Source organism: Gadus morhua, chromosome 10, assembly GCF_902167405.1.
Source record: "Gadus morhua chromosome 10, gadMor3.0, whole genome shotgun sequence".
NCBI classification, from domain to species: Eukaryota; Metazoa; Chordata; class Actinopteri; order Gadiformes; family Gadidae; genus Gadus; species Gadus morhua.
The window spans coordinates 18,830,955-18,844,916 of NC_044057.1; the positions used below are offsets into that span (position 1 = coordinate 18,830,955).

General features: G+C 40.8%; 1 protein-coding gene across 1 annotated transcript; it reads right to left on the reverse strand.

Annotated features, from left to right (window-relative positions):
* Positions 1 to 8,012: 8,012 nt before the first annotated feature.
* On the reverse strand, positions 8,013 to 12,457 carry clic2 (chloride intracellular channel 2). The gene is made up of 6 exons (XM_030368694.1): positions 12,141 to 12,457; positions 10,654 to 10,763; positions 9,985 to 10,110; positions 9,265 to 9,365; positions 8,959 to 9,140; positions 8,013 to 8,684 (listed from the first exon to the last, which is right to left on the reverse strand). The coding sequence occupies exons 1-6, from the start codon at positions 12,192 to 12,194 to the stop codon at positions 8,523 to 8,525; spliced, it is 735 nt and encodes a 244-aa protein (XP_030224554.1). The 5' UTR covers positions 12,195 to 12,457; the 3' UTR covers positions 8,013 to 8,522.
* Positions 12,458 to 13,962: the final 1,505 nt, after the last annotated feature.

Sequence of the window (13,962 nt, forward strand, 5' to 3'; positions counted from 1 at the left end):
TGGCTCAATATGATATGTATGTAAGTATGTAATTAGTATGTAATTAGTATGCATTAAGTGATGTTTGCGTTCAAATTTACGTGTCCTCAACAGCAAGTCATTGGCATTGATAAATTGACACCCTAGACACACAATGTCATAACGCAACAATTGATCTTCTAAGATTTCATGCAGAAGTTAGCGGCAGAGGTGGAGGATGGAGAGATCCCGGTTCAGGGGGAACAGAGAGAGGGGAACAACCTCTATCCGCTTCTCGATCAGCTCTACGGGGGCAGGGACTCCTGGAACAAAGGTAGAACTCACAAACTAAAGGCATTGAGGCCAGCCCTCTTGAAGAAATCAATTACATTAGAAATTGCCCCGTTGTCATGTCCACGGTGTTAGGCTTGTACTTAATATTCATTTTTTGTTGTTGCTATCTCTCTCAAAGGGATCACTAAAGATTCCACTCCCAAAGAGTCATACTCCAACATGGTAGGCCAGCTGATCATGAAATAATGAATGGGAATTTGAGAAAAACTATGGTGACATTAAAGCTGTTGTTTTTGGGCTCCAGGTGGACGACCTTAAAGAAGTGGTGTTGAAGTTGGCAGCGGCGGACAAGCTTCGCTCACAGGGCTTTCTTCGATCCGGGCAGAGCTTACCTAAGACCAACAAGAGGGGTGAGCCTTCAGTGTTCTGCCATTGTATTTTATTATGTATTATTTTTTAGATAGGTGTAATTGCATGTCCAGAGGTCAGAGGCAAGAAGGAGCCAAACATGCAGCTTTGCATCTAATTAAATTGTCAATGGTTTATGACAATAACTATACCTTTTCATTAGTCCCACTGTCATTAGTCCAGAATGGTTAACCCTGTTATACCTGTATGTGATGATAAACTCACCACGATATTAGCCAAGGAGGTAATTAACTAATTCCGTATACAGGGGAAATTGGTTAACATTGTATTAAGATGTAGGATTTGTTTCAAATCTGTTTTCTGTTCTTGCAACTTATTTCATCTTTCTTGTTTCCTTGACAGCATGCTTCTGGAAATACTGCGTGACCAACTAGGACGTTTCCATGATGATCAAAAATCCTTATCCTCATCATATTCTTGTGTCGAGAAGTGAACATTTGATTTTTACACATAACATTATTTTATACATATTGCCAAGAATATAAAAAAGATGAATTTAAATATATTTTTTACGTTTGCATATAATCTTTCGTTGTTAACGAAAAAAACTAAATGTAAAATGGTCCCTGATTCTCTCTCTCCCTGTCTCTTTATCTCTCTCTTTCTCTCAAACTTATTTTTTATCTTTCTCTGATAATTGATTATACATATGCACACACTCCAAATAAAAATGTGTCAAATATTAAAATTGAAGGAATGAATGTGTCATACAGGTTAACTCTTAACTTATGGTATTATAAATTGGGACTGATGAACTTTACAAGACAGTTAATTGTTGGGGTCAGTTATAATCTGAGAGCAAGTCAACTGAGTTTTACTTGGAGTAAACACCAGGTGAACATTGATACGGGTGGCAAGAATCTAACCTGTAAAATATCTTTGCCACTTATCAAAAAGGCGGGATCTAACCACAGACCCCTCCTCTTCCCGGGGCCCAATAGGGCCAGTATTCAGGGTAGAAGGTTGTCAAGTCTGAGGGTGTTAGGACCTTCCCATATCAAAAACTTTCTTTACACCACATTCTGATCAAAGAGGTTTTGTGGGCCACAGTTCTGAGAGGCTTCATCCCGCATAAAATGATGCAAACTTTTTTCTGTTAGCGCTGGAAATCTAAATGTCGGATATGTCATTCCCGGGACCAGGGGGGGGGAATGACATATCCGACACAAGATGGAGCATTTGCTGAGCCTTTGTGAGTCACTCCTTCTAGGGCTGGAGCCCCTAAATAGATAATTGTATATGTCCTTTGAGACCCTCTTTGATATAAAAGAGACCCCAGGTCTATAGCTCACTTAATATTGTCCTTGACCCATAAGCAGCCTACTCAATGCATCATTTCCTGTAGGTCTACAGCATCCTAATTGATCATTCTAGTATATTTGATTGCCCTCTTTCATAGAAATGACACCACCACCAGTGGCAACATTTTTTTGGTGTTTGTCGACATTAGGGGTTCACCATACAGAAAAAGGAAGCTTGCAATGAGCATTTCAGAAATAGTAAATATACACACTCAGGATGAAGAATTAACTCTTTTTATGATAAATTAATGAATTGTATTAAATAAACCTGCCTCATTAAATCATTGAACTTGTTGTTTTGCTTTCATCAATAGGTTATCGGCTGCGTCAATTCCAAATCTGTCCGTGCTAACACATATATCCCCTAGACAGTGATAAAAAAAACAATCATGTTGATTACAAAAGTGATTTATTAATTAAAACTAACGCATTCAAAAGGCAACTTCAAATATGTGTTTATTTTCTAACCAGAGGAACCTAGATTATGCCAAAAACAAAACCATTTACAGCAAATTGCTCTTAACATAGAACTCATGAACTTGTAACTAACTTGAACTGTGATTACAATGTGCACATTATTTTTCCTTATCATAGCATTCCGCTCCTATCAGGAACGTAGAATAAATATTTTCGGGGGGGTTGTTCAAAATATTGTGTTCATTATCAAATTTGTGTTTAACTTTAACGATGCTGAAGCAACTCGGACCCAATTACACATGGCTCCTTAGTCATGACAGGCCTACCACTGCTGGATGCATGAGTGATCAGGCCGTTAAGAAAAAGCATTGATACTGACCCATCTCAGTGCAGAGGTAGTGGCCCATATCTTTGGGATGTTAATTTTCACAACTCAACTCTCAAAACGGATATAAAGCAGCTTTATTTTATTAAACTTTTGAAAAGGCATTGGTTTTAACAAATTAAATCTGTTAAAATGTCTAATAATCGGACGAAAAATACATAGACCTATTGCTTATAATCATGGGAGCGCATTGTGATTAAGGAGTTTGAGTGTTCTAGCTGCGGCTACGATTAGCCCATCCTGAGATCAATGACCTCAGTCGTTCTTCATAACTCCAGGGATGGCATAACAACAAATAATCAATCATAATATTATTCATATATTCATTGGATATTAATGTCAGAATTATTCCAGAACCATAAGTATTTTCCTGTTATCATTCCCTGGATTTTTTAACAAAATCTCACCATTTTAAAAACAATGAAAGCCTATGAACACAGGATGACGCAGCAGTTGCAGTAATACAATTAAAGTCAAACCCTATATCTACCAGTTCATCAGAACCCGTCAAAGACACGCTCACAACATAAATGGGAGAGAGCCTCAACACCTTCCCTGGTCAGTCACTGATAGCTGTTAGAGTCAACATTTGTTATGGCACGCTGTACAAGCAGAGATAGTCTGGGGATGAATTGACAGGGTCCCCTGAATCGTGTCTGTGACGACAGGTCCATCACGTCAGAACCATTAGGAAGGAGACTTGGGGTGATGATAATGTATTGATCTGCTTGTGATGGACGGGCCATGAAACCTTTATATATGAAGTTCTTTCACCGAGCCGAGGTAGTCCACACTCAGGCCCCCTTAAGCTACGGTCACTATGCTTTCTTTAGCGCTGTTCTACCTTCTGGCCGTGATCTGCTCTGCGAGAAGGACCCATGCTCTACCGATTTATCCTGAGGCCGACCCGGAACCACAGGCAGGTAAGAAAAACTAGAACGAGATCGTCCTGTAGAGTCCTGAAATCCTTATGTTAAAATAACATGATGGTATTTATATTTAGCAACCTCGTCTATATACTTAATAAAACAAAAGCCACACCTCAACCTCATTGGCTCATTATGATGTATGCAATTAGGGATGTTTGTGTTCAAAGCTGCATGTCCCCAACTGCAGACATGTCCACGTATGTCAAAACTTAACAATTGATCTTCCCAGACTTCATACAGAAGTTAGCGGCAGAGGTGGAGGATGGAGAGATCCCGGTTCAGGGGGAACAGAGAGAGGGGAACAACCTCTATCCGCTTCTAAATCAGCTCTATGGGGACAGGGACCCCTGGATGAAAGGTAGAACTGACACATTGTAGGTCATTGAGGCCAGCCCTCTGGAAGAGATCAATTACATTTGAAATCGCCGAAGTACACCGAGTTAGGCTTGTACTTAAATTTACATTTCTTTGTTGTTGCTATCTCTCTCAAAGGCATGAACAAAGATTCTGCTCCCAAAGAGTCATACTCCAACATGGTAGGGCAGCTGATCATGAAATAATGAATGGGAACTGAAGAAAAACTGTGGTGACATTAAAGCCGGTTTGTTGTTTTCGGGCTCCAGGTGGACGACCTTAAAGAAGTGGTGTTGAAGTTGGCAGTGGCGGACAAGCTTCGCTCGCAGGACTTCCGTCGATCCAGGCAGAGCATACCTAAGACCAACAAGAGGGGTGAGCGTTGGGATTTGGTGTTCTGCCATTGTGTGGGCATTTTTAGATGGTGTAATTTATATTGCCAGAACCAAGGCAGCTAATTAAATGGCAAATAGGAGATGACATTACTTCACTGTGTCATTAAAAGATAAATAAAGACTTAATTATCACTTGTCACAAGTAACAAAAAACCTGACTTGGTTTGCAAAGAACTCCTGTTGAAGCCGAACTCCCGGGTTCGGCTTCAAGTTATATTCCCAAAGTCTGTGGATTCCTCCTACATGCACCGGCCAATCACAACGCCCTCTGCATTGGGCCTAGAAATTAGGCCCCTCCCCTGGCTGTTCCCCCGACCCCAGTTCCCCGAACTGGACATACACCTTACAGTTGTATCAGATGTAGAGCAGTGAGGTAATCTGTGATTGTAATCCTTTCGTCACCTTAATAATTCAACTGATATATAGCAGACATAATAAACCACCTGTGCTTATGAGATGAAATTGCCTTTTAACCATCACTGGCTTTCGGTAGTGTCCATGTGGGACATACACAATCTGGAGTAAAGTTGCCACGTATGATGAAAAAAAATAGATCCCTATGACACATATAAGGGTTAACAAAGATGTGACATGGATGATCGTAATGAAAATCACTTCTAGCATATCCAAACAGTTTACAACATGACCACCATAGTTGATTGTTGAATGCATTCATAACACAGGCAGTGATTGACTCAAGCATTACTTCGTTAACCTTACCATGTAAGTTAGCAAAGTGAGGGGAGGAATGAACAGGGCTCCTTCTTCCTTGCTACCGTCATAAAGCCCTCCCTGTCTTCTCCTGTAAGGATGAGTTCAACCAGGTATAGAGAGGTTTATAGCTCTTAGGGGTCAACTTGGAGACAGCAAAGTAACTGTAGTTCATCTCAGGGGTGGCTGAGGTTGTAAATGAATGACACACGTGTGACACGTGTGGTAAATATTTTTTCCAATAATACAGTAGGACTCATGACAACGAGTTGTCATGCGTATTAGTATTCAAATCCGTTTCTATATTCTATATTAATATTACTATATTAGTATTCAAATCTGTTTCTGTTCTTGCAACTAATTTTATTTTTCTTGTTACCTTGACAGCCTGCTTCTGGAAATATTGTGTGACCAACTAGGATGTTTCCATGACGATCAAAAGTTCTCGTCCTCATCATATTCTTGTGTTGAAAACTGAACATTATAATCTTGGACACAAAATATTGTTTATACATATTGCCAAGAACATAACAAATATGTATTCAAATATATATTTTTAAAAATATTCAAAAATAAACTTCTGTTGAATTTATTCATTTCAATAAAAAAACTTTATTGCTAATATGTTCCCTAATTATCTCTCTCCCAATCTCTCTTCTCTATCTCCCATTTCAGTGTCACTTTGTCATTAAAGGTCCCATGACATGCTATTTTATGTATTCTTTAATATAGGTATTAGTGGGCAACTAACACAGTATTCAAAGACGTTCCTGAAATTCAGCCGTGGTGCAGAGTTACAGCCACTCCGAGCCAGTCGCACATTGAGCTTCCCCCAAATGCGCTGTTTCGGTGGGCGTGTCAAGGAGGAGGGTGGGGGTGTGGCCCAGAGCAGCTTGCAGCAAGGGACGGTACCATGCGCTCTGTTTACAGTGGATGTATCGCAATGGCGAGGCGCACACAGCCTTTAGCCGTGTTCTGTAAATATTCTAGAACACACGGGAGTCCTGGAGCTCTATATCTAAATATTATCATATAGCCTACACAGATATCTATATCATATAATACATATTATCACGGCCAAAAGCTGTGTGAGCCGATATTCCGACGTTCCTGGTTCTTCAACGTCCACATCAATGTGAATACACACACTGTAACGCAAGTGTTTCTTGTCGGTTCTTTGACGTGTCTTGTATTTCCACAACGAGACTGTCGTGGGGGTTATCTGAGCCATGGTTGAGAAGGAATTGGGGGGAAAGGAACTTTGGTTTGACTCGCTGAAGTAGGCTACACGAACTGCGACATGCCGCGAGGCACCATCGCCCGGCAGCGGGCAGCCGGCAGCAGGCAACGCGCAGTTCAGTCGACTTCAGGTTGATGTGAAAGTGGAAGAACCAGAGACGTCGCAGAACCCGTCAAAGTCGTTTGTGATTCATAATATCGTCTGGAGGCGCACACAATATGTTATATGATATAGATATCTATGTATTATATGATATTATTTAGATATAGAGCTCCAGGACTGTAACGCAAGTGTTGTACACTTCCTTGTTATTTGGATAACCGTTCTGCTGTTGGTGTGATGGCGCATAACGCGTCGGACTCTCGTCTCTGGTATTTCTACAACGAGACTCGTATTGGGGGTTATCTCAGCCAAAGTTGAGAATGAATTGGGGGGAAGGAACTTTGGCTTTGACTCCCTCAAGAACATGAACCACGACATGGAGGAGAAAGGGATTGTTGGCGGCGAATGTCTCCCGCTTGAGCCCCGCTGAGGGACCACCGCCGGAGGCGGAGGTGCCTAAGCGCTGCCCGGCAAAGATCCCTTTCTCCTCCTTGTCGTGGTTCATGTTCTTGACTTGAGGGAGTCGAAGCCAAAGTTCTTTCCCCCCAATTCATTCTCAACCTTGGCTGAGATAACCCCCAATACGAGTCTCGTTGTAGAAATACCAGAGACGAGAGTCCGACGCGTTATGCGCCAAATAACAAGGAAGTGTACAACACTTGCGTTACAGTCCTGGAGCTCTATATCTAAATAATATCATATAATACATAGATATCTATATCATATAATATATTGTGTGCGCCTCCAGACGATATTATGAATCACAAACGACTTTGTCGGGTTCTGCGACGTCTCTGGTTCTTCCACTTTCACATCAACCTGAAGTCGACTGAACCGCGCGCTGCCTGCTGCCAGCTGCCCGCTGCCGGGCGATGGTGCCTCGCGGCAACCGGCGGCATGTCGCAGTTCATGTACTTCAGCGAGTCAAACCAAAGTTCCTTTCCCCCAATTCCTTCTCAAACATGGCTCAGATAACCCCCACGACAGTCTCGTTGTGGAAATACAAGACACGTCAAAGAACCGACAAGAAACACTTGCGTTACAGTGTGTGTATTCACACACACACATGTGGCGCTCGCACGGTCGAGTCTCATTGGCGGGCCAACGTCTCTGGGCGGGCCAGGCAGAGTAAGGGGAGGAGCCGAGATTCCTCATGACGTCATGAGCACAGACATTCCAAATCAGCGCGCTTGAGCCTCCGTTTTTTCAAAGGCGAGCAGAACAGCTAGTGCTCGTTTTACACCAAACGCAAGTTTTAGCCACTGGGGGACCATAGGCAGGCTAGGGGAACTCATATTTATGTTAGAAAACCTTACAAAGTGAGATTTTCATGTCATGGGACCTTTAACGATCATACATATTCACACAGACTCTAAATAAAAATGTCGTGGTAAATGTTAAAATTGAAAGAAGAAAATACGTCTTTAGGGTTGGCATAATAGTGACTATATTAGTATTCCAATCCATACTAATGCATTTGTATGAGTTGAGAGGCTCTTTCTTTTTTACATTTTCAAATGTTTAATTTATTATCTAAATTGCTGCTCAAGCATAGGATAACACAAACACACACGCCGACACACAGCGGCACAAATCAAAACATTAATAACAATTATTTCATACAAAATATATTTATTCGTAGAACTTTAACTATAAAAATCATTGCTATGGAACTGTAATCAAACTGTTTTTGATTTGAATTACACTAGAATTGTCATTGTCAACAATAATTATGTTATATCTGTTTATTTACAATATAGACACAAAGAGCTAAATGCTAAATTAGATAATCATTCAATTACATACATACTTTTCTGTGGGAATTATTACACAGACACAAATGCAATATAATCAGATCAGTTCTCCATTCTATGGTATCATTTGGGGTTGTAAGCTAGAATCCTGGCGCAAATTAAATATATTTTTTCGTAAGTTTTTCTTAGTGTCTTTGGACTGCTGCCAATGGATCCCCACACACATTATTTAGATGAGGGAAAACAAATGACTTTATTTCCTATTGTTGGCCACACTGAAGTAGGCCTTCTCGATTTCAATGTCGGCCGGACAAGTCTGGCTGAATTCCTCTCTTTCTGAGGCGTTCTGAAGGTACTGCCACACGCCTACGAACTGGGCTGGGATGTCAAAGTTGCAATACTTCTTGGCAGCGATCTGAGAAATGCAAAAGAAAACACTGTGAGGGTGAACAGATTTGAAAGCTTGCTATTCAATATGATCGGTAATTATATGAACCTAGAGGCAGCAATTCACTCTATAAATCAATTTTAGGTTGACTCTCTTATCCATAGATACAGCCTTTTCAAACATCCGCCCCTAATTTTTACTAAACTAGTTATTTGGCTTTTGATATTTTTAAACTTCAATTTGAAAGTGAATGAGGCCTACAGCAACAATATTAAAAGCATCACATTTTAATCTATTTTACCTTGATTACATGCAGTCTGGGCAGCAGGTTGCAGTCCGCCAGAGTGAGGTGATTTCCATCAATGAACTTCCTCTTGGAAATGACGATATTTTGTCTGGAGTTGTGGTCGATCTCTTGAGGAAGTGGGGATATCAGGTAGTCATCCAGACGCTTGAACTCCCGTAGAAGATTTTTTTCATGGACTAGTCACAAAACAAGAATCATTGTTACGTTTCTGATTGTGTGCAGTCTTTGGCTTCGATTAAGGTTATTCAATTATTATGTCATGTTTGCTTTATCTTTCTTTGTATTATCCGCACAACGTACAGGCATTATTTGGACTGTTCTTGATGTAAGCAGAGAACTTTGCAAAAATATCAGCACCGACATCAAAGGATTCTTTGTTGAGAGGGCTCAGGTGAGGGTACCTGTTGGGAGACCAGAAAGCTGGAGGTGGGTTTTCAGCTCATGGGGATATATATATATATATATATATACATGCATTTTTAAGCACCAGTTTATCTTTTGCAGTTTACAACTATATCTACTACTACTCATCACAGCAATACAGCTACCAGTAATCGTACTACTACTAGTACATACTGTGAGTGTATACTACTACTACTACTACTAAAACTTATATTATGACTATTGTTACTACTACTAGTACATACTATTACTACTACTGCTTCTACTACTACTACTAGTACTACTGCTACTAATACTAATACTACTACTACTACTCCTACTACTACTAATAATAATAATAATTATAACAATTATAATAATGTCAATGTCATAGTAGTAATGTACTGAGTGTAAACCTTCAACATAATTACAAATCTGTTGCGCTTCATTCAAAAACATGAGCAGAGTACATTCAGTCATTTAACAGAGATCATGTAATAATATAGTGTACTCTTTCTATCCTCCACAGCTATTTTCCATGACCGAACACATGAACCATATAGTTTCAAAGGCCTGGAGGTGGAGTGGAGAAGGCTTCTGGTACGCCTTCTGTTCTATAATGAATACACTCTGTATTACCTGGGTGGGGCCAATGTTTGTTCTAGAAACTCCTCGATCTTAATGAAGTCCGTTTGGAGCATGCCATTATACAGGAGGAAAGGGGGGTTGGTTCCAGGAGCCAGATCCTTGAGCTCTGCTGGTTTCCTGCACGCAAAACAGAGAGGGGAAATGGTGTGTGAGTGAGTGAGGGCTTTATCTTAAAAAATGTCAACGTTTTGTTCACTATCTCTCAAACGACGAGGTCACAATCATCTCAGTTTGTAATCTAGCGTGTTAGGTATATTGTGTCCTTCTGAATGCAGTGGACATAGTGGGAGAGGCAATACAGGGTGTGTGGTGGATTTGTGAATTGACCAATGATTGGTGATTTAGTGAGCAACACACAGGTGTGGTCGGCTGTCATCAAAATCCTCTTTTAATAGTTTGCTCAACAGCATTGGCAGTGAGGGCTTTATTGATGAAAGGCTCAGTTATAAAAAAGAAAAGGCGTGGTTTTAAAGCACACATGGTCCTTTGAGAAGTGTTGGGTTTAACAAGGGCCAGTGGCACACTCCGTAAGGGAAAAGCCTGCTTACAGTTGAAATTAGTTGGCATTTTAAGAAAACAAATATCCTGAGGCTTCTGTGTAAAAGCCCTTTTGGGCCAGATGCTCAGGAAGTTCAGCGACATGGGGGAAGGGGAGCTTACTTCCTCATATCGACTGTGGTCACTGTGAACTTGACTCCTTTCAGCCACAGAACCATGAAGAGTCTTTGGCAGAATGGACAGTTCCCCACATTCTCCCCATCATGTCCCGCCTGAAAGAAACAGATAAGAAGTGTAAATCGAAATCTGTGACCCTATCCTGTCTTTGATTTGTACTGTATTCATACAACATGGTTTATATGATACCATAAGTAAATCACACATTAATTGGATGTTCCCTGATATTAAGAGAATGGCCTGTACTGCTCTGACCGTGATTATACTCATCCCATGCCTCTCCCCTTCTCTTTGATAAAGTACATAGCGAGGCCTCGTATCTTTCCAAGAGGGAAACAATCAAACATCGGAGGAAAAGATGGAATGGCACCATTTTACGGTTCCTCATTCCTTCCTCACGCCCTATCCAGGCAGTGTGCCAGGTCCATTGGTATACTTTTCCAGTGAACATTGCGGAGGAATGCAATGGTTCCTTAGGGTGGTTTTATTAGTTGATAAGTTATAGTATTATTCATATTATAATTATAATACTGAGCCATATGTTTTCCCTGGGACAAGTGCCGTTGACCAATTAAAGTTAAAGTATACTGCATATGCGTTTGTGTTACTTTGTGTGTCAATTAAACTACCCTTAAATTGAAGTAGGTAATAATTCAACATTAACATTGAAATATTGGTAGCTTTTGGTAAAAAATAATGCAGGCCTGGCTATCATAATAATTTCGCTAAAAAAGTTATAGAGCATTTCGTAAACTTTTCCACGTTTGTGTGTCGAATAAGTGGGCCTGGCACAGGTTTGCATGCAGGGTCTTCCATAAACACTATTCTCCATCTGGGTGAGCATTGATAAGATGGACTCCAGCGCCTGTCATCAAACTTTGCTGATAAAAACGGACGACACGTGGAGGAGGTTATACAAACATACAGGCTCCTCGCTTTCTGCTGCTCTTTGTATCTCAATATGATGCCCTTCAGATTATCAGTTATCTCTGATTAACAATAACTTCAACTTTGTTATAAACTCTCTGACCTTATAACAAAGCCAGGGCTGAAATCAGAAAAAGTGAGAGTGAGTCATTCACCCATGGAAAATCATTTTGAAACAATTTTTGGTAGTTATACTATTTCTTTGAACAATTATTTCAAGTAAAAGGAATACCTATTTCACCCCACTTTCATCAAGGAAAAATAAACACAATAAGTTAATCACAGAAACTGAAACAACTATGCCCTGAAAAGACACCCCCCCCACACACACACACACACACACACACACACACATACACACACAAAAGTTATTGAAAATAAAATATAGTATTAATAATAGTTGTTAAGGATTTGACAAATGCATCACAGTTTATATTAACAAAAGCCGATCAGTTTGCAACACTGAAAACCAATTAGGGTCTAGGAGCGTCTCGGCATCATAAGAAAGAGACCATAAGGGACGTAAACAAATCAGATTGACCCACCTTGATGAACAGCTCGATGAGAGGTTCTATTTCGGAGCTCTGTCGCAGCGCCATGATGTTAAAATAAGATCAGCTACGCCAAACAAACCAATGACAAAAAGTCCTCCAAAGGGTTGTCTCCGAATGCTCCTTCCCAATCGAATGGGATGTGTGTGGCTTAAGAGAGCTAGTTGACAGCCCGGAGCTGGAGTGGACTATGACAGGAGAAGGTGTCCTGTGAAGGTTTCCTGACTTCGAGTCGGATTTATAAGGAGTGTCAGAGTGGACGTTCGAGACCTCAGAGGTGTATGCATGGCTTAAATCTACTACAGTGTTTTTGTCTGAGCTGGGGGGGGGGGGGGGGGGGGTTGGGGGGCGGTCCTGGCTGTACGCACGTCTTTTGGAGGAGAGGGCGGGGTGCACAAGGGTGGGCGGGGTACAACCCTCCTATGTACGTACCCTCAGCCAGAATATAAGAGCGCGGCTTAAAATAGCTATTTCAAGTAGTGCTAAACAATGCAACGGCGTTAACTATCGACTCAAAGGGCAAATATTGATTCTATTTTAGTTTTAGAATTGAGATACATTTCAGCTTTCTCATAGTGTCGTGAGACCAAAGTGAGTTAGGATACAGCCTATGATCTGTAAACAGGAGAGCACAATGGGTCTGCTATTTAATAAAGGACCCAGGTTGTGGTGGTGGGGACACATAACGCTACAGCACAGATGAAAGAAAGATAGAACAGTTTGATCAAATGAGTTTGTATTGAAATACAGAACAGAAAGAGTTTATATGATGCAAGGAACAAATGATGACACATTTTTAATGTTACGAGAAACGAAGGAAGTGAAAATTGGTTGGAATTTAAAAAAAAAGTGGAACCAGTCAGCTGTGATGAAGCCTTATGTGACCTCATGGGGAGGAGGCAGAAGGGTGTGATATGTTAAAATTACATTTTAATGTATGATTGAGAACTACTAAATCTGATTGTGGTAATTTGTTTAGCCAAATGAAGAATAAGGTTTGGAGTACGTTTGGCATAGGCTACAACACAAAGTTGTCAGTACAAGGAAAGGCACAACCATTCCTGTAAATTAGACAATAAGCAAGCATAATTATAGCAAGCAGCCATCAGAAATACACAAAAGGCACTTGCTCACTCAATATTGTATTACAATCCTCCTCCTATCATTAAGGTCTACCAGTAAGAACGTATGAGGTTACAACCTTGTTATTTTGTACAATACTGATTCTTCCCTGTCCCTACTTATAGAGATATTACTCACTCTCTTGACACTAGGAGGTGAATGGAATTTTCCCTGATAATATTATGCCTGGGAGTGCCATAGTGAGATGAGGAGAAAGTTAACATGGTTCAAACAGGAGAAAGTTATCATGTTAGCTATGTTTACATGAATGGGGAAGAATGTCAACAAATATGCCCTTATAGAAAAATGTTAATGTGTACTGTTAACAGTGCTATAACAATCACTTTTCAAGTGCAAACTGAAACCAACTGCTGTTGTCTTCATAGTGGTAACACAACGAGACCGGGGATTTCCTGAGTGACCCTGGAGAAGAATGATAGTGAAAATGAACAAGTTGCCAACGACCTGCCCCTCTTCCTCTTCCAGAAAGGAAAAGGGAAAGGGCTATCTTGTGGAGATAGAGCTCTGTATCTCCATAGGATGCCAAAAGGACTTGTTATTTGCAGAAACTGATTACATGCACAAACACACATGCTTGCACGGGCACACATACACACACACACGCACGCACCCACGCACCCACCCACGCACCCACCCACCCACCCACCCACGCACGCACGCACGCACGCACGCA

Bases quoted from the DNA above. Each gene is read 5' to 3' on its own strand.
- clic2 (XM_030368694.1), bottom strand. From the start codon at position 12,194: ATGGCGCTGCGACAGAGCTCCGAAATAGAACCTCTCATCGAGCTGTTC. The intron at 9,141-9,264 runs GTACGTTGTGCG...TTTTGTGACTAG, and splicing joins GAACAGTCCAAATAATGCCT to TCCATGAAAAAAATCTTCTA. The intron at 8,685-8,958 runs GTAAAATAGATT...TGCATTTCTCAG, and splicing joins CCAGACTGCATGTAATCAAG to ATCGCTGCCAAGAAGTATTG.